This window comes from Mustela nivalis (assembly GCF_964662115.1).
Source record: "Mustela nivalis genome assembly, chromosome: 6".
NCBI lineage: Eukaryota > Metazoa > Chordata > Mammalia > Carnivora > Mustelidae > Mustela > Mustela nivalis.
Genome location: NC_139025.1, coordinates 33,345,169 through 33,367,017, shown reverse-complemented (window position 1 = coordinate 33,367,017; position 21,849 = coordinate 33,345,169). Strand labels below are relative to the sequence as shown.

Here is a 21,849-nt window from a genome sequence, read left to right as displayed (position 1 = left end):
ATCTATCCATCCTTCTATCCATTTTATACTTCAGTTTTTGAAACATGATAAAAATAATATAGAAGTCTTTTCCCATGACCTGAATGTCCTATTTCCCTGCCCCCCTAAAGTTCCATGTACTCTGTCTAGAACCTGTTTTATAGGTCAAAAGGATTTGGTCTGGGCTGGCCAGCCAGACATTGAAGTATTCATTACCTCTGTGTATGTGTGTGTGTGTGTGTGTTTAATGATGTTTGTGCATGGCTTAGCAAGGGATTTTGAAATTTTTGTAGGGTTTTCTATTTGCTGGGTGGTTTTAGAATTGAGGGTCATCAGTAAGAAAAAAAAAACAAAGAAAAATACTATTTCGTCTTTCATCTATGTCCCATATTATACAAATGTTCTCTGAAAATAGCACCAATTTTCTGGGAAAGGTCATGACTAAGACTTTTCTCACCCCGTAACCCTACTCTCCAATTCATGTTTCCTTCTTATAACATGGTCATGTGGTCACCCAAGTCTGGCTTATGAACCGTGTAGAATATTTGTGCAGTTTTGTTTTTTAAGCCCTACACTGTGCACATGATGCACTATTTAATTTGGAATGAGCTCTGAGTTTAGTCACACGTGCTTCTTGTGGTGTTTATCTTGGAATCCACAAGTAGGAGGGAAGTATTTTTGCTTTTTATACATCTGGACATTGTTCTGGTCCTCCTGTAACTTGGGAATTCTGTGTGGGGCAAAATCCAAAGAACAGTATTAAAAATAACATAGAGTTATAATGACATCTGAGTAAAAACCCTTGAGAATACTCTTCTGATCCCAGCAGAGTTTGATTTTGATGGTGAACTTTCTCAATTGTGTGGTTCACTGTTTGGCTTGAGTAGATTGCTGGAATTACAAGGTTAGCTAACACCTTTGCATGTAGGCTAAAGGGCTGCCAGACTTTCTGAAAGTCTATAGCAGATCTAGCTTTCTGGGGGGAAGATTGTGCCTTGGTTTTGCATGGGTAAGGTAGGTAGAATCAATCCTGCTCTTGTCGCCGTGCCTCTGCCAGTCTCTTGCTCCACAAGCAGCTTAAGAGATCTGTCAGAGTCTTTTCCATTGGCTCCCTGACTGCCTCATTCCATCTAACTTAGAACTAAAAGGTTGGTCCGAGACCACCTCAGCCCTTGTGAGGACCGGGGAGGGTGGAGGGAGGGTGTCTAGTAACCTTATCTTTCCCTTAATTACATATAAGAAGCTGTTTTAAACACGATTGGGCATGGGCTAGCACAGCACCTCCTCCTTTTGGCTGGGGGTCTGCTAGGCTGGAAAATGTGGGAAGGGATGTATGGAAGCTTTGCTGCTCTTTGAGTGAGTTTGCATATGGACAGTATTGCTTTTTGGCCCCAATCTAGTTTTCTTTCATTCCCACGTCTCATCTTTTATGCAGCTGCAGAGAGCAGGCTGGGAAAGCAGACTGAAAGCTTCAAACAGATTTGCACTTGAATAAAAGAAAGAGTGATTTCTCTTGTTCAGAGTACAGACCAGTTTGAGGAGAAAGCTATTTGCTTTTTCACTTTCTGAGTAAGGACTGTTTGCTTTTTCCCCTTCAAATGTAATAAAGAGGAGGGGTAGCTAATAAAGTGGTTAGAACTTGCCGGTTATAATTCATATAGAATTTTTAAATGTGCTTAATAAGGTTTCTCATATAATTATAAAAGAAGTAAATAATTGGAGGGCAAAGGTCAACAGTCTGTTGAGGTTTTAGAATCAGTTGAATATGAGGTGGTTTGAGCACTGAGATAAGACAACTCAAGTAGGGACTATTTCTCATTGCTGGGTTATTTGGCCTTTCCTTTGGGAATTTTTTTCTCTTTACTTTCGTAATGCATTTTGCAACTTTTAGTTAAAAAAATACCCATCAAAGTTTAAACTTTTAGCAAATAAACACATTCTGGCTTTATGATGGGAATCACAACATAGCAAAGAATGGCTTGACTTCAGCTGGAGAGAGGTTAATAGTAGGAACTCCAAGGGTTGATATCAAGATCATGCTTGTTTAATGTTTTAATGACTCCAGAAGGAAATGGTGAAATCTGCTGATGACACCAAATTGCTTTTGCTGATCCAAAAAGGGATTTCTGGGAAACTTCTTCAGAGTATTTGGAATAGTGGAAGAATTGGGCAATGTGCTGTCAGACACACCAAACTTGAAGTGAAGGTTTACGTGAAGTAGTGGGAGTAATACCAATATACTGAAGTCCCAAGGCCTGCCAAGTTTTCCAAGAGGAAGACTATGAAATCCCAATAAAGGATTTGGTTTGATTTCTCTTGTGAAAGGAAGACTTAGGACAAAAGACACTTTGATATGTAAAAAAAATAAAAACCTCCATAGCAGTAGTTGTAATTTTAAAGTGTAGTGATATAAAAATATAATGTCTGAGTTTCTTTTTCTTCTTTTAATGACAAGCTGTTTCCCTTAAAATGGTCACAGAAGATTATATACTCATTTTCTGCATGTTTCTGCATGTTTCTTTCTTTTTGTGGGGGGAAGCTTCTAGTACATTCTTCTAACTATTTTCTGTGGTAGCATGTCTTCATTTTGGGGATTATTTTTGATTTTTGATATAGCCGGTTGTCATTTAGAATCCAATGTGATGAATAAGGGGAATGATCAGATGAAGTAAATTTTAAATATAAAGTACAAAAACTGATTTCTTTATATTACTTCAACAATTTCTGAAGTAAATTACCGATGAGAAATTGCAAAAAATATTTGTGTAATAGTATTTGAATAACCTTTTTTTTTTTTAATCTTTAGATGTACTGCTTTGTTTTTCCCCCCAGGTTTATGGAGGTATAATTGACAGAGTTATATGAATTTAAGATATTGAATGTAACAATTTGGTATATATATACATTGTGAAATGATTACCCCAGTCAAGTAACACTCATCATCTCACATAGTTACTATTTTTGTGTGTGTATTGAAAATGTTCAAGATTTGTTCTCAGTAAATTTCATGTAACAGTACAGTACTGTTCAATATAGTCATCACGCTGTACATTAGATCCCTAGAACTTACTCATAACTGAAGGTTTGTACCCTCTGACTAGCATTTCTCCATTTTCCCCATCCCAGCCCCTGCTAACTGCATTCTACTTTCTACTTTCTTTTTCTGTGAGTTTGACTTTTTTAGATTCTATATATAAGCAAGATCATACAGTATTTGCATTTCTCTGTCTGGCTTATTTCACTTAATGTAATATCCCCCTGGTTTTGTTGTTGCAAATGGAAGGATTTCCTTTAGAATAAGTTCTTGCTTGATTGATTTCACTAATGTCATTTAACTTACTATCATTGTATGTATAACATATATCATATGTATATCTTTTATGTATAACTTACATGTCATTTAGATGCTTCTTAAAACATCCATTTCATTACATTTTAAATATATCATGTTAATAAGCGACCTTCTGTTTTTACAATTTTAGAGATCTGTGACCCCAGATATACTCTTGGAGGGGAAACAGGAGATTGTGTAGTAACTGGAGATTTTTAAAAAATGCATTTATATTTTATTAGCAAAGCCTACATCTCTTTAATGAAAAAAGACTCTTTGGGTAAATATATAAGATAGCAACTGTCACAGGAGCTTTGGGCGGACCATCTCCATCCATCCGCCCACCCACCCACCCATCCATCCATCCATCCATATCCACCCATCCATTTATCCATCCACCCATCCATCCACCCACCCACCCACCCATCCATCCATCCACCCATCCATCCACCCACCCACCCACCCATCCATCCATCCACCCATCCATTGATTTACTTCAAAAGAACAATGAGTCACAGCTCCTTACTTTAAAATGCTTTTTTTTATTTGCTGGGTGGTGTATACATGTGAAATAAACAGCAGTTAATTGCACCAGCATAATGGAGAACTCAATGATCTCAAACATTGCCTATGGAAATTTCATTTTGATTAGGTGAGGGTAGAATAGGGATGGTACTGAATCCTTGTCTTCTTTTCTCCCCCTCAATGGGAATCCTTGGAATAACTTCTGAAAACCCCGGTACAGAGAATATATTCTCTGGAGAGTCAGGAAAGACTGCATATGAAGCAGTTAGGGAGGTTTACTTCATTTCTTCTTTACTCTTCTGTGACTATTAAAACAAAGTTTAAAATTTCTGTTTACCAACCCATTGCTTCCCTATTTTGAAAGTCAATATAAATACAAAATTGCCCACATATTTGAATTTATGACAGTTTGCCTTCACAGTTCTCTGTATTTAAACTTAAAATAAGAGAAAGGTCAGTAGAACTTATAATTAAAGAGCAGATGGATAGCTCAAGAATAAAACATGTCTTAAAGCTCCATGATTCTAAATGCAGGGCTCCAGACTGGTATGTCAGAGTCATTGGGGGGAACTTGTTACAAACAATGCTTTCGGGGCGCCTGGGTGGCTCAGTGGGTTAAGCTGCTGCCTTCAGCTCAGGTCATGATCTCAGGGTCCTGGGATTGAGTCCCGCGTCGGGCTCTCTGCTCAGCAGGGAGCCTGCTTCCCTTCCTCTCTCTCTCTCTCTCTCTCTCTGACTGCCTCTCTGTCTACTTGTGATCTCTCTGTCAAATAAATAAATAAAATCTTTTAAAAAAAAGTTTAATTAAAAAAAATGCTTTCAAATTCTAGCTCAGACATATCAAATCAGAATCTCCATAGTATGGCCTAGGTATTTTAACAAGTTCTCTATATAAAATGATACTTCCTAAAAATAGATATATATAAAAAAAGTCAAAAGATAGAATGAGGTTAGAATATGTTGAAATAAAGCATGATGTAGCATTTGTCCTATGCAGCTCTCTTTCTCTCTTTTTAAGGATTTTATTTTTATGTAACCTCTATGCCCACCATGGGGCTCAAACAAGCCCGAGATCAAAAGGTGCAGCTGACGGGCCAGCCAGGCATCCCTGTCCTAAGCAGTTCTGATGACAAAAATGTGGTTAATAATTGTTTAAACCCACTGATGGTAATAGAAAGCATGGTATCATGGTTAAGAAGTGGGTTTTGGTGCCAGAATGTCTGGGTTCAAATCATACTTTGGTCACTTACTGGCTGTGTTTCCTTGGGCTAAGTGTTCCTGTGCCTCAATTTCCTTGAGGAAATTTCCCATCTGTATAATGGAGGTGATACTAATGGCACTTGTCTCAGTAGGGTTTTGTGAGGATTAGATGAGATACTGAGTAAAAACCACTTAAAACACTATCTGGCACACAGTAAGCTCTCAGTAAAACTCTGCTGTTATTATTACACATTTGTCTAAAGCATTTTGCTCCCTGTTGTGATGTTTTTCTTATGGGTTCAGACCTGCAAAAGAAGAAAGTGTAAAGAAAGCAGGAAAAATGATTGCTGAGACAAAACAATGTGTGTGTTTAAGTTACAGTGAAGTATATTGTATTAAAATATATAATGGGGAAAAAAGCACACCCTCTTTTGTTTCTTTGCGATAGGATTTTAAAGTAACAGATTCTAGGGATGCCTGGGTAGCTCGGTTGGTTAAAGTGTTTGCTTCAGCTCAGGTCATGATCCCAGGGTTCTGCGACAGAGCCCTTCATCAGGCTCCTTGCTCAGCAGGAATCCTGCTTCTCCCTCTGCCTGCTGCTCCCCCTGCTTGTGCACTCTCTCTGACAAATGAATAAATAAAATATTAAAAAAAAAACCCAGATTCTAATTTGCTAGTTTACATTTCTTCAGCACTCATAAAAGCAACAAAACTGTTGTGATCCTAGCAGACACAGTAGATGGCGCTTTAGACTTAGTTTTTAAAGAGCTGAGTACTAGAGAGAAAAAGAAAGCTAAAGCACATTTTAATGGGCTTTTTTATTTTCTATTTTTTTTTTTTTAACACCACCAAGACAATTTCATGTTAGAGTACGTGCCTCTAAGAAGTAAGGATTTTTTTTGTGTGTGTGACAGAGCTGGATAATAATTTTAGCAAAAATAAATCTCCCAGTTGCCATGTTGTGCCAGGTTTGTCACTTGGAAATTATTAGTTGTGTTTTAAGCCACAAATATATAAGGAACTTATTTTCTTTCAAAACATTGCCTTATTTATGATAATTTTTTTCCTTCTTTGTCCCTGTATTTAATATCTCTGCTCCTAGTTTTTTTCCCTAGCCCCTTTATTATTATTACTTATTTTAAAAATGTACTTGTAAAATTAATTTGAATCATATCCATTTATTGTGTTGTCATATTAAAAAATTCAGTTATATTTATTCTAATAGGCCTTAAAATATAGGTGTACATTAAGGGATAATTATAGTACTTTCGTTACTACTACACTGTATATTTAATAATTAAAAATTATTTAATCTCAGGAATAACTCTGTGAGGGTTATTATTCCATTTTCTAAATAAATGAACTGTTTTAGAGATGTTTAGTAACTTGCCAAGCTCACACACATACTTAGTGGGTGAACAAGTAACTGCTTCAAGAATTTCATCAATGCATTAAAGTTATATTTTTGACCATTTGGTATGTGCTAGTCATGCTAAGCACTAGACATAGTATAGTGACCAAAACTGACCAGGCCCTGTCCTTACAAATCTTGCAGATTTTAAGTTACTTGATGGAGTCTCTTTGAAATCTACAAGATTAGAAGTAGATCATAAAGATGCAGAGATATATTTCAGAGTCACTGTGGTTATTGGATAGACCAGGAAGCCTTTTTAATCAAAGAGAAAGATAGAATCATACCTAGCTTGAATGTACTGCTATATTAAAATATTTATTTAGGTAAACTCATAGAAGCCAAGGATGAAGCATGACTTCCCTCTCTAACTCTTAACAGTTAAATCATAAAATCAACACTAAAAAAGCAACACAAGCTGAACTGTTTTCCAGATAAGAATCAGGAAGAGTAAGGAAAACATGAATATATGAATGTCAAAATTTTCCACTGATTAAATGATATTAAAATATCTAAGCAAGAAAGTGCCAATCAGTAATGTGAGTCTGAGAAAATAATATAGTTTGTACATAGTAAGACCATGGTAACTTCTAGATGGCTTCACTTGTGTCATTTGGTAAGATCTTTTGGTGTATAACCAGGCTAGGGATACCCCCAAATGGCCAATTACTACCCCTTTCTTCTTGGGACATGTTAACATTTTTCTGTGAATTGATTTTTCTTCAAAAAGTTTCACTCTGTTATTTTCCCAAATATGATCCTAAGTCCTGGTGGTATAGAAAGATATGTAATTGATAAGGCAACACAGACCAGGAGTTTTTACTTGAGGTCATTGACTGGGCTTCATTAAGTTCATAGAACTCCTGAAATGGTGTAAAATTTTATGTGTTCATTTTTGGAGAACTTTCCTCTGGGAAGAAAGTCCATTGCCCTTTTAAGATTCTCAAAGAATTTTATGATCCTTAAAAAGTTAAGGATTATAATTAGGACTTTACCTAAAGGGGTCTGCTACTTTCTCTCCAGTTCAGGATGATGAAAAGAGAGGTATCTTCCCAAACTGGTATCTTGGACAAGGAGGGGTTCCTCCTTGGTTCCTCTTAGGGACTGCAGTTCAGAGATTCTGAGTGAATTTAGGCCTTGAAGGTGTGTGTTTAACCACGGGGTTTTGGAACTCTCAACTCTTTGTAGATTGTACTGATTTGAATTGAGGGATACTTTTTGGGGAACTTGAAAATACTTCTTATCAGTTCAACCTTTTAGTCAGATAAAAGGTTATTTTAGAAAAGGGAATAGAGAGGAGAAAAAGTTGTTAGATCTTCCCAGTAAAGAACTAAAGAAATTAATTCCTAAATCTTAAATTTCATCACAGGTTAAAAGAGTTCCTTTAGATTAGACAAAAATTATTGGTGTAAATCATTTGATAATACAAATTGATTTTATACTTTTTTGTTTCTTCTTCTTCTTTTTTTTGGACACAGGTTTAAGGAGTGGGGGATGCATATACTTTTCTCTTCCCTATTGCTTGTCTTGTCCTAACCTTTGCATATACTTTGCTGAGAAGTAGATAGTTATAACTTAGTTATAGTTATATATTTCTGGTTAAGCTATTACCTGTGGTTCTAGATAGAAGAATCAAGAGGTAAAAATAGATTCCTTAATTTGATACATTCAAGTACCTTATTTTGATCTAATATTTTTTAATTAAACAGTGAACTTTTAATATTATTTCTGTCAAACATAACAGTAGTAACTACCAAATAGGATATTGTGAGGATTAGACTAAATATTAAATGTGGTGTTTAGTGCAATATCTGGAATTTAATAAATGCTTAATAAATATTAGCTATTGCTATCATTATTATCATCATCATCATAGTTAATAACATGTGTTAGATACCCTGATGACTGAATATACAGTATAAGGAATAGATAGTAAAATTATCCAAAGACACAGAGGAATGGGAAGGTCAGGTAGATTTGTTTAGAGGAGCAGATTATTCCGTGGGTTAGAAAAGAGTTTTCTTCAAGACATGATTAGCTTTCACTTGTAGATTAATAGCAATTTGGATGGCTCTTTTGAAAAATATAGATATGTCATCAAATTGATTTTAAACTTAATGAGGGCCAGGACTGTGTTTTATTTACCTTTATTCTTAGCTCTCATTTTAGTGTCTGACCCATGGTTGATGTTCTGTTAAATATATATTTTTTAAGATTTTATTTATTTGTCAGAGAGAGAGTGCACACATGTGCACAAGCAGGGGGAGGGGCAGAGGGAGAAGCAGGCGCCCCTTTGAGTAAGGAGCCCAATGTGGACCTGATCCCAGGACCTTGGTTGGGATCATGACCTGAGCCAAAGGCAGATACTTAACTGACTGAGCTACCCAGGCATCCTGTTCGGTTAAATATTTGTCTTCATCTGTCTATGTTTTCTTTTCTGTTTTTCCTTTAGTTTCCAGAAATAGTTGCTATTTTCATATGAAGAATTTCCTATGAGAGAGTCACATCAGTAATGTGACTCTTTCAGAATTATTGATTAAAATACAGATCTCTTTTGGAACAGGTCTGTTTTGTTTGAAACAAATCACTTGGGAAACAAGACTTGATTCAGCTTAAGAACATTCAGTTTTAAGATGTTTTTGTAGAAAGGCAAATATTTGGTCTTAAAACAAAAAACTTTATCTTCATTTGTGTGTTTATCAGGCAGTCACTAATGTTTAACACTTAAATTACCTTGTGTACTGGTGTATTTATAATAGTGGAAAAATCTGCCTAAAAAAGCAATATCTTCAATAAGATATTTAAGAAACACTGTTTACTCTCTTGTTTTAGAGAACTTTACATAGTCCAGCAAAACATTTACAACTAAGGAAACATGATATTTTTTAGAAATGGTTACTGATCATAATGAAGTATGGCCACTATGACAAAGTTTCATAAATAATTGTTCCATCTGTTAAGGAAAAATTCTCTGTCTTTTGCAGATTTATTTATTTATTTACTTAAAAAAAAGATTTTATTTATTTATCTGACAGAGAGATAGAGAGAAGCACAAGTAAGCAGAGCTGTGGGCAGAGGGAGAGAAAGAAGCAGGCTCTCTGCTGAGCACGGAACCCGATGTGGGGCTTGACCCAGGACCCTGGAATCATGACCTGAGCCTCAGGCAGCCGCTTAACCAACTGAGCCACCCAGGCACCCCTGGAGTTATATTTAGATTAAGTACTTAACTGGACATATAGGTTAGTATTCCTATTGTATACCAGAGTCCAGATATATATAATTATTTATTATAATCTGCAGGAACATTATAGATATGACCCTTTTTGAAAAATGGACTCTCAGGAGGCTTGGTTCTAGAATCATCCTAAATTGAATTTAGATTAGGGAACATTTTGAACTCCCTTAGTCATAGAAATGTTATCTCCTTATTTCCTACAAATGGGCAGTGATCTTAGGACATCTTCTGGAACAGAGTGGATATAGTATATATCTCTTGCACTAGGAATTAGGGTCTAAAGATAGATGCTCCTCAACATGTAGTGTTACAGTTTTTTTGTTTTCATTTTTGTGACAAATTTGCTTGCAGTATATGTAGTTGCTAGCCTGTGGTTTGGTGCCCATTGAACATACTGTTACTCATTTGGTCTAGAGTTGGATGAGGTCTGTAATAATGGTATCATCTGGTTGTCAAAGGGCTTTTGGTTTTCTTTCTTCTCTGGTAGTGTGCTATTAAGAGAAATTTTTGTGAGTATTTTCAGAAAAATAGAAATGGAAAATTTAGTTATTTGTTAACTAAAATAAAGCAATTACCTTAGCCTTTAAGGTAATAATCATTTTTTTCCCTAAAGTTTATTGTCCTCTTAGTTTAAAAGGTTTTGACAGAGTGGAGTAAAAATGACTAAAGGTTTTGAAATCAGAAAGTTGGAACCTGTCTCATCTTGATTATATGATCACGAGTGTCCCAAAAGAATGGGCCTTTTTATCAAGGCAAGAGTTCAAGTTTATTTGAATTTAGTTATTAAATAATATTTTAACCATAGTAGCATTTTTAAATTTATGTAAATCATAATTGATTTTAATCTTTCCTGTTCATTTGTGAGGTGATCTCTTGTGGCTGCAAAGTTGTTTATGGCTAGCCCTAAAAAAACTTACAAGGAGACCTTCTGTAGCAAAGTTGTTTATGGCTAGCCCTAAAAAACTAATTCTTGTAAGGACACCTTCTATAGCTTAGTGTTTATTTGCAAAACCACATTTTCCCCCCATCTCATTAAAATGATGAAACCATTTTTTTAGCATATGGAAACATTTCTGCACCTCATGTTCTTTTGAGCAAATAACTCCATGTGATTTACAAATGCTGATAAAAGCAATAGATATTTCCAAATGCTATTAGAATGGTCAAACTAATACACAGATATTTAAATTTTTAGTTCTTCATTGGAATAGATGAAGACCAGGCCAAATAAAGTATTAGTCACTCTTTCTACTGTTTTGATTCCAGAATTTCTTCAATTTTTTTGATAGTATAAGTTTTGTTGATACTGTTGTACCAGTATCATCACAAAAGATCATCTCCTTGGATAATCAGATATTGCCCAGACCAAAAGTAGAAAATTCTCCCTGGCTTCATTCATAAAGAAAATGATAACTGGAAGTTAAAAAGTGTTGTCCAGACTTTTGAAGGTTTTCAGGAACACTGTATACAGTGAGAATTTTGGAAGAGTGCAACTTCAGAGCTCTCTGAGGATTCTAAAAGCAAAAAACCCCCCAAAACCCCCCAAAAATCAAAAACCAAAACCAAAACAAAACCCCTTTTTATTATTTTTAAGTACAAAAGTATTTCTGCATAAGATGTTCTTTGGCATTTTGAACTGAGTGTCTGTAAGTACATTAGCTGTTTTGTGAGACTTCATTTATTCAGCACATATTCTAGTCCCATCTACTAAGGTATTGTTTTTATCCTCAGAGAATTTACTCTTTAGTTAGGTAGAGAGCAGAAATATACAAACATCTTGAGAAAAAGCAGAATCAGCTGTCTGAGAGGACTCTGTGGACAAGCCAGATCTTATCCTTTTGTCAAGATGAATGCTTCATGATAGAGGCATGTGGATCTGACATTGTAGTACATGTAGAATTTGGACAGATGAAGACAGGATTGGGGTGAGAGTTAGGCTTTTGGCAAGGACAAAAGTGTGAGCAAAGATGGAGCAGAGGTGGGGATGTGGAGATACTTAGGAACAGGGAGTAGGTAAGGTAAGGTGAAGGATAGCTTTTATGGGAAGACAGTGGTGGGAGAGAAAATGGGAAGTGAAGGCTGGATCCAGGTCATGAAAGGTTTTAAAAGTTAACTGAAGATTTTGAACCTTATTTTCTCTACAGTGCAGCAACAGGAGAGGACCCAGTAGCTGTGCTTTAGGATGATTAACTGGAAGGAAGTAATGGAGGAAGGAGAAACTGGAACTAAGATGTAAATTTAGGGAACATTGCATGACATAAGGTGTGGCAGTGGGAATGGAAAAGAAAGGAGGAAACAACTGGTAAGCAGAATCAGCAGAACTGAGCTAAATCCCAAGCTACATTCCTAGAACAAATTCTCAGTCCCTGAAGAGATTCTGTTTCCTTATACTACTTGAAAGTACCTTCAAGTCCTAAGTGTATATTACTTTTTGGTGATCCAGCCATACACAGTAACAGTACCATCATCATTTATATTTCTGGATCCAAGATATGTGCATCAGCATGAATTAGCTGACAACAAAAACTAAATCTGCAAAAGACAGAGAATTTTCCTTAACAGATGGAACAATTATTTATGAAACTTTGTCATAGTGGCCATACTTCATCATCCGTTGTTCTGGCCATTTAAACATCACAGAAGCTCTTAGGACTGCTAATCAACAGAACAGTATGAACAATCAGAGGCTTACAGTCTCAGTGCCAAGGTTATATTATCATTCCTGAGCTCACCTGATAGGTGAGATTCTGTGGGCTTTTTTCCCATTGGGGACAGACCCGCTGAGTCTGTTGCTTCTTTTCCTGTGTCTAATGAGTGAGCCAAATGATGGTAGGCATTTTGTAGGTATAGATACTGGATGTCATGTTTACTTTCTAGACCAGCATTTGACTTGGAAACAAGAATTGTTTCTAGTGTCATATGCTCTAGTGTCTAGTGTCTCTAGTGTCATATGCTCCACAGAGGAGGAAATAACTGAGGATTAAGAAAAGACCCTTAAGTTTGGTGGTTTTGAGGTCACAGATGGCCGTTAGGAAGATAGTTTTACTATAATGGTATGGGTGGAAAGCTTCAGAAAGTTAAACAATGAAGTACCTTATAAAAAATGAACTTAATCCTTATAAACTAGCTGTAGAAGGATTAAGCTGAAAGGAAGGCTTGTTCTCTTCTTCACTTTTTTTTTTAAGTGGGAAAATGAACATATTTGTAGGCATAGGGAAAGGAATCTTTGGAAAAGGAGAGAGAAGGTCCTGGGAAATAGGGCGTGATTACTGACAGATCTTGGAGTCTCAAAGGAGGAGATCAGATATATGGGTTAAGGTATTGATACTGGGAGAGAATATTTAGAGATAAGAAGAGAAAGAGGGGCACCTGGGTGGCTCAGTGGGTTAAGCCTCTGCCTTTAGCTCGGGTCATGATATCAGGGTCCTGAGATCGAACCCCACATTGGGCTCTTTGCTCAGCGGGGAGCCTGCTTCTTCCTCTCTCTCTGCTGCCTCTCTGCCTACTTGTGATCTCTCTCTCTGTCAAATACGTAAATAAAATCTTAAAAAAAAAAAAAAAAAGAGAAAGAATACCAAAGATGGGTGAAGGTACAGGGGAGCTCCTTGGTAGAGAGGACAAATGCAGGAGGAGAAAAAAAGTAAGGCCATTTGTTAGGGAATGAGGAGAAAGGAGAGGAGAAAAGATGTGGAGTAGCTGTGTAAGAGGTAGTTAAAATGAGATGAGTTGTGGAGTTTCAGTGAGGACATAATTGCGGGTAGAGAGTTAATTTAGTTTCTTGCCTTTCTCTAGTAAAATCCTCTTTTTTTTTTTGCTCCAAAGGACAGAAGAAAATTCCATTAAAGTTTCTCTCAGAAATGTGAAGAATTTTGTTGTCAGCTAATTCATGCTGATGCACATATCTTGGATCCAGAAATATAAATGATGATGGTACTGTTACTGTGTATGGCTGGATCACCAAAAAGTAATATACACTTAGGACTTGAAGGTACTTTCAAGTAGTATAAGGAAACAGAATCTCTTCAGGGACTGAGAATTTGTTCTAGGAATGTAGCTTGGGATTTAGCCAAGCATATCTTTTCTGTCACTCAGTGGCTTGTTTTTCATGACACAGTGTCTGCCTCCTCTTGTTTCTGATTTCATCTGTTTCATAGGAGAGATACTTTTCTAGGTTTGGAAATACACCAAATCAAGAAACAGGCTAATATGTAAAAGATGTTTGACTCAATCCAGGAAGACATTTAATTTTCAGAATTTGTTATGATAAAAATGAAACATTACATATAGATATTGCTTATAGTTTAGAAAAGTGAGGCATTAAATTCTATGTGGCTAACACAGATTGTATTTAATGAACTTGACAAACATCTATGGAGCAAAGTGGAATTGAACCATCTAAGAGGACTGTCTAGGTAAGAAGAGATCCCATTCTTTTTTGTCAAGGTAAATGCTTCATGAAGGAGGGGCATGTGAGCTAGACATTGTAGACTTTGGGCAGATTATGATGGCATTGGGGTGAGAGTTCAGCTTTTGGCAAAGAAAATAGTGTAAGCAAAGTTGGAGCAGAGGTAGGCGATGTGGGACATATTTAGAAAGCTAATTTCCTTAATTCTTTTTCTGAAAGTAAAGGCTTCAGGTCTTAATACTGTAGAGGAGAGTCAGTCCAGATAACACAACACCCTTTTGTTCTGTTTTACCTTATGGGAGTTGTCTGTTTTTTAGTTTTCAACTGGAAAAAAATAAAAGATACACCAAAGTCTTTAAACTTGAGCAACTGGTATCATTCAGTTAAACACAAAATTATTTTTAAATATCTACTATATATAAGAAGATGACAAATAAGGTAAAATTCCTGACCTCAAAAAGTATATACTCTGTTAAGAGAAATTTCACTTTGGAAATTTTAATTATTTGAGCAAACTAATTTTAACTAAAAGTTCAATTTGTTAAAAAATATAAGCAAACCAAGTCATGCATAATATTTTATATTCATAGTGTGATTCTAGAGCAATACTGTAATATGTTAGTGATAGCCACAAGTGGCTATTAAAATGAATGAAAATTAAATACAATTAAAAATTTAGCTACACTAGCTACATTTGAGGTTCTTAGTAGCCACACCAATGGCTATCATCCTGGACAGCATAGCTATTTGAATATTTTTATTACTGCAGAAAGCTCTGTTGGGTGGTGCTGCTCTGGAGGTTACGTGATTTCCTTGGTCATTTCATTTCATTTCTTTTCTTTTTTTTTTTTTAAAGATTTATTTATTTTATATTAGAGAGAAAGAGAGAGTACATGTGCATGCTGGGGGTGGGCAGGTGGAGAGAGAGCAAGCAGACTCCCCGGTGAGCGTAGAGCTTGATGTGGGGCTCAGGCTCAGAACGCTAAGATCATGACCTGAGCCAAAATCAAGAGTTGGATTCTTGACTGACTGAGCCACCCAGGTTCCCCAGTCATTTCATTTCTTCAACAAACCTTCATTGAATGTCTACCATGTGCCAGATGTTAACAAGAAGTCCTAGTTCTAGCCTACATGGACCTTTCAGTTTTGTAAAGGATAGATCGAAGTTAATACTAGGTGAATAAAATAGGATGTGGTAAGTGCCACAATAGGAGGAGAAATAAACCCAGGAGGCTCTGAGCATGTATGGGGAAAAGTACAGAAGCAAGACTCAAGGTTTACTTCTGGGGAAAGCTGAGTAGATAGTGGTTTGGTTAAAGCTGGAGAGTGTGAGTGGAAGGATGATCCAAGCAGTGTAAAAACACTTGGGTATAAAAGAACAGGACACATTTCAGGGACTGAAAGTTGTTCATTGTGACTGAAGCCCAGATAATTTGTAAGGTCTTCCAATTCGGAGTCTTTTTATGATGTATTTAAAATATTTAAAAAACAGTCTCCCTCCTATTTTGAATCAAGGGAAAAAGGTCCCTGGTTCTTCCCACTATTTGGGGAGCTTGTATTTGTAGATCCCACAGTTAGAGGTGGAGAAGAAATGGTGAGAAGAAAGGAAATTGGAGAAAGGAAAAAAGAAATGAAGATGGCCAGAGGAAATTTCAGAGAAATAAAACAAGTAACATTTGATTGTAAATGACCAATACCATTTATATCACCCTCAGATTCCCTGTCTCTACTCAAAATATTAGATCAGCTATTTCAAAAGTTCTTGTTCCCAAATGTCTAAGTTGGTATCATTAAGTATATCATGTGAGAATATTTTTATAAGGTATTTAAAAATTGAATTTCTGCCCTGATTCAATTCATTAGAAATGACAGTAATATAATAATAATACAATAATATAATTTTCTCTGCTGTATTTTCCTGAGCTTATGCATTTATAGTATATGCAACCTGGAAGAAATTTAAATGCTATTAATTAATTTTTATAGGCAACAACAAATAGTCACTGTAGTTTAAAACCTAAGAGTTACGTGAGGTATCAGAGAGAGTAGCATCAGGACACAAAGGAAATGTATCTTTACTTAACCGTCACCAATTCCAGAGATTATTTTATGTATTATACAAAATACATTGCACATAATAAATCTCTCACATTTTGTAAATATTTAGCTGTTGTTGATTTATTTCTGCTCTACTGGCAGTCATCAAGTCTCTGTTCTACATTGTGAAAGTCTGTTTATATGTCTGTGTCGACATCATCTGCTCTAGCACAGAGGCTTCTGGAAGGCAGGGATAATATATGCTTATTTTGCATAATGCTTAACAAAGAGCTCTGTACATTAAACTTTATTTTTATTTGATGATGATGATTTCCTTTATGCATTTCTTCCCTTTTCTGTCTTTAGATTGGCCAAACCTTCTGATAACTATTCGTCCAGTAAATACAGAGAGGTGGAATTAACAATGCCTAGTCAGTCTGGGCAGCAGAATATCTCACACAGCTATATGAGGTTTCATGCCACCACAAAGAGGTACCCTCTTGTAAAAAGATGAAAAATACAAAGAAGCCACCCACGTTGGTTTTCATGAAGGAAAAATTTGGTGTCTAGTTTTACCACCAAGTGCTTGTCAAATAAACTTCATATGAAATCAAGACTGAATACAGTAAACAGGAAATTTGGATAAAAGCTATAGTGAACAAATATTCCTTTTTATTTTTATCCCTATTCTTATTTGGGACAGACTTCTGGAATAGGGTTGGGGGACTGAATGCAAATTTGATGAAACAGAGCTGGAGCAAAGTGAATAAGGTCTCAATACTTTTTGAAGATGCTCCAGCTCTTATTTGAGTAAAAACAAATTTTATTAATAGATCCTCCTTCAAAGAGTCCGTCTATTTTAACTTGCATCAGTAAATTATAAAACTCGGCACCCAAAGTCATTACATGGACACAACTATTAAGTTTAGTTTTCTTTGTTAGAATATTCCAGACATTAAAAAGAAACTTCCTAGACTGATAAAATAGCTTTTTAATATTTCTTTGAAAATCATTCCTTTCCCTCCTTACCTTGACTTTTCTGCCCTTTCTCTAGAATTATCCTGACTTTCTCTGTTATATTTCAAGGAAGCTTCAGAGGTTACCTGCAACATCTTTTGCTTTAGTCACTTTTTCAAATAACTTTTATTATATTAAACTATTATAAATGGCATGTCTTGTATTACTTGATTTCTAGATTCACTTTTATGTTTTATTCTATAACCTACTAAGGTTTACATGTGTAAAGTAGGAATCAATTGCCAATGTTATCAGTTCTCAAATTTAGATTATTATTTTTCAACTTTCACGGTATTCCTGTTTGATTCTCCTTGGTTCCTTTGGTCAGTACTTTTTTTTGTTTTAATTTTAGCATTGAAAAATAAAAGATATCCCAGGGATAAATATCCTGATGTACCTCTCAGTGTCATCAGATGGTTAATGATTAGTTTACAAAGCAGTTAAAAATTATCATTCTATGTCTTCTTTCTAGTGTGTTTGTGTGTGTGTGTGTGTATAGGCAACTAATTTTTTTTAAAGAAGTGCATATTTTTAAAAAGTATTTATTTATTTATATGAGAGAGAGTGAGTGAGCACAAGGGGGGCAGCGGCAGAGAGAGAGGGAGAAGCAGACTCCCCACTGAGCAGGGATCCCAATGTGGGGCTTGATCCCAGGACCCTGAGATTATGACCTGAACTGAAGGCAGATGCTTAACTGACTGAGACACCCGGGTGCCCCTTTAGACAACTAACTTTTAAAATCAATATTATATTTGTCCATTCCTACCAAGAATGAGACCACCTTTGTAAAATCACTTTATGAATTTTATATAAAAATGCAAGTATAAAGTTAATATTCTGTAATAAGTATATAAATATATTACTTGATAGAAATAAATACTGTTCATGAAGAATCAAGTTCAGAGAAGTTAAAAGGTTTGTTGGAAGTCACACAGCTTGGTAGGAGCTGAGACTCGAATTTGGGAATAGTTTGATACCATGTCACTTGATCTTTCTATGATATCATTTCATCTGTTTCGAAAAATTCAGATTGTTATGATTTTTTTTATAGATTACATTTGTTTTCTTAACCATCACTGAAGGTTCTTGTTTTTTCCAGCTTATAATTTCAGAAGAGCCTATCATCTTTATCTTTCATTTTAAAAAAATTTCTGGGGCACCTGGTGGCTCCGTCAGTTAAGTGTTAGACTCTCAATTTCAGCTCCAGTCGTAATCTCAGTTGGGAGTCTGAGATTCTCTCCTTCTCCCTCTGTCCCCCCAACCCCATGTACATGCATGCCCGCTCTCTCTTTTATTTTTTTATTTTTAAGATTTTTATTTATTTGTTTGAAAGAGAGACAGTGAGAGAGAGCATGAGAGGCGGGAAGGTCAGAGGGAGAAGCAGACTCCCCATGGAGCTGGGAGCCTGATGCGGGACTCCATCCCTGGACTCCGGGACCGTGACCTGAGCCGAAGGGGGTTGCTTAACCAACTGAGCCACCCAGGCGCCCCTCTCTTTTAAATAAATACATTAAAAAAATTGCTTTCAGAGTGAATATAAGTACAGCAATATACCCATGATATATCTAGGAGGAAATAAATTTAAGAGAAATATATTTTCAAAAACATTGTATAGAGCTTAGACATATTAACCAACCATTTGCCAGATTCTGAGAGGAATTTCCTTTTCTAGATACAGTTTTCATGGAAAAAACCATCTGAGGTCTATACTTGCTTAACCTCTGAAATAGGTTGACAAAATCAGTCAGAAAAAAAGTAGGAGTGGTTTTCACTTACATCTACCGTGTATCTCTGTCTATGATACAGATTGTATGCTGGTCATCTGACCGCTTACATAGACTGCAACCACACATAACTTGAGCAAGAATATTATTCTTGGAAAGTTATGCATTTTGGATCATTGACATAAAGATAGTCAGTCCTTGACTGGATTCTTCAGTTCTTTTAAAACTTAAAGCTATGCTGTCAGAAGACAACATCTTGGAAATAGCATAGTAGAGCTAAAGGCTACAATCCTACCAATAACTTCTTTAGATAAATTATTTCATCTCTCCTGTTCTCAATATTTTTTCAGAAATATAATTTTTCCCCTAAAATTAAATATATGATATATATATCATATATGTATTTGTTTATCAGTGTCAATGTACAAGTAGTAGATATATGTTCACTGTGAAAAAATTTTGGAAGTCTAGATAGGTGAAAAGGAAAAAAAATCACTGACTATTACAGAAAGCTATTAAAATTTTGGTGTGTAGTCTTTTGGACTTTTGTAGTTCATGCACATTATGCACACACACACATAGACTCACCCTCCAATATGCAAATAGAAATAATAAATAAATTTTAAGAAATTCATATTGATAAAGAATGACGTTGTAGAACTAAGGAAACAAATTAAGGCTTAGGACAACACTGTTGACAAACTGATAAGTGATACAGCACCAGTGGGGAATAGAAGAGATGTGGCTGAAAATTTAATAGTTTGGAGCAAAAGCTTGAAATAATCGCAGTAAACACAGGGGTAAAAGATAGTTTAAAGCAAAACTGGTTAACATTGATAAATGAGATAGATACAAAGAGAAGTCAAGAAAAAGATTGCTGGTGTCTGTGAGGAAGAGGACCCCACAAATAGGACTAGAAAGTATTTAGAGAATTGATAGAGCAAAAGCCACTGAAGTGAAAAACTGAATCTGCAGATTAAAAAGTTACATTGAATCCTGAAACTGGTAGAGATTCAGTATCAACTCATATTCTTTTTTTTGTTTTCCAACTCATATTCTTATTGTTACTGAAGAAGTACTCCTTCACTCATTCACACAAAAGTAAATGTCATCTGCAAGGAGAAAATTAGACCGTTCTCAGATTTCTCCACAGCCAAGTGCAACACTGGAGGAGCAGTAGCAACAAAATACTGAGAAAAAGGAAGTAAGATCCAAAGTATGACCCAAGAGCATTATATCTAGCCAACTTGTTGCTGAAGAATACTGGCAATAGGCATATAAGTCCCCAAATACGAAAGAACCTAGAAAATATAGCATCTATGAGAAATTTCTGAAAAACCTACTTATTAAAAATTTTTAAAGATTTTATTTATTTATTTGACAGAGAGAAAGAGCACAAGCAGGGGGAGCTGCAGGCAGAGGGAGCAGGGAGCCCGATATGGGACTTGATTCCAGGACGCTGGGATCACGAACTAAGCCGAAGGCAGATGCTAAATCAGCTAAGCCACCTAGGTGCCCCATTACTTGTTAAAATTGAGTCAATCAAGAGATGGTTCAAAACAACAATGAGTTGTGAATATTAAATATATTTAGAGGGGGGCTCCTGGATGGCTCAGTGGGTTAAAGCCTCTGCCTTCAGCTTGGGTCATGATCCCAGGGTCCTGGGATCAGGCCCCACGTTGGGCTCTCTGCTCAGTGGGGACCCTGCTTCTTCCTCTCTCTTTGCCTGCCTCTCTGACTACTTGTAATCTCTGTCTGTCAGGTAGATAGGTAAAATCTTAAATATATATATATATATATATATATATATATATATATATATATATATTTTTTTTTTTTTTTTTTTTTTTTTTTTTTTTGAGAACCTGGGTGACTCAGTCAGGTTATCTCCAGACTCTTGATCTCAGCTCAGGTCTTGATCTCAAGGTCAAGAGTTTAATCCCTGCATTGGGCTCCATGCTGGGTGTGGATCCCACTTAAAAAAAAAAAAGTTATATATAAATCTAAGATTTAGGAACTATGGAAACTGTGGTAACAGAACAGAGTGTAAGCATTATATACATCATGTCAAAGTAAAACAAAGGTTGGAGGTAGGTGGGAGAGAAATGGAAATTAAACTCCTTATCTTTCATAGCAATAATTCTACCAATAATGTCTAAAATTTAAAATAGGTATAAAGTACTATTTATCTATTATTTATGTTTTTTTACTTTTTTTTTTTTTAATTTATTTGTCAGAGAGAGAGAGAGCATGAACACGGGCAGACAGAATGGCAGGCAGAGGCAGAGGGAGAAGCAGACTCCCTGCTGAGCAAGGAGCCCGATGTGGGACTCGATCCCAGGATGCTGGGATCATGACCCGAGCCGAAGGCAGCTGCTTAACCAATTGAGCCACCCAGGCGTCCCATATTATTTATGTTTTTTTAAATCACTTTTCTAAAACTTAGAAGGCCTTTTTCACAGTTACTGCTTTCTGAGTGAAGAAGCAGTTATCTAAGGTTTAAAATTTCTTCAGTTTTATTTTAGCTTTTGTAAATTTCAAGTAAAAGCAAAATTAGTATTTTTTATTTTCAAAAGTTAGTATGGGGGCGCCTGGGTGGCTCAGCGGGTTCGGGATCTCTGCTCAGCAGGGAGCCTGCTTCCTCCTTGCTCTCTGCCTGCCTCTCTGCCTATTTGTGATCTCTGTCTGTCAAATAAATAAATAAATAAATAAAATCTTAAAAAAAAAAAAGTTAGTATGTTCTCATCTCAGAAATGATAAATTTGCTCCTGTTCATCCATCTCTCCATCTATATATGTGAATAGCTGTCTGGGGTGATATTCACTAAATGTTAATATCCAATATTTCTCAATTTTGAGGTTTTGGAGCGTTTGTTGCATTTTTCATTGTATATTTTGTGTTTTTTTGAATATTGATAGTAAAAATGTTTTAGTGAGGGGCACCTGTGGTAGTGCAGTCATTTGAGCATCCGACTCTTGGTTTCAG

General features: G+C 35.9%; 1 protein-coding gene across 5 annotated transcripts in view; it reads left to right on the top strand.

The window, feature by feature from the left end:
* The window catches only part of RAD51B (RAD51 paralog B), a 681,452-nt gene that overhangs the window by 94,737 nt on the left and 564,866 nt on the right, over positions 1 to 21,849 (top strand). The window contains exon 8 of one of the 5 annotated variants that reach the window (XM_082734038.1): positions 2,100 to 4,633. The exons of the other annotated variants lie outside the window; for them this stretch is intronic. Within the exon in view, the coding sequence (XP_082590164.1) occupies positions 2,100 to 2,183 (84 nt within the window). The 3' untranslated portion in view covers positions 2,184 to 4,633. Of the gene's footprint in view, positions 1 to 2,099; positions 4,634 to 21,849 lie in introns of those variants that run through there. 5 annotated transcript variants of the gene reach the window in all.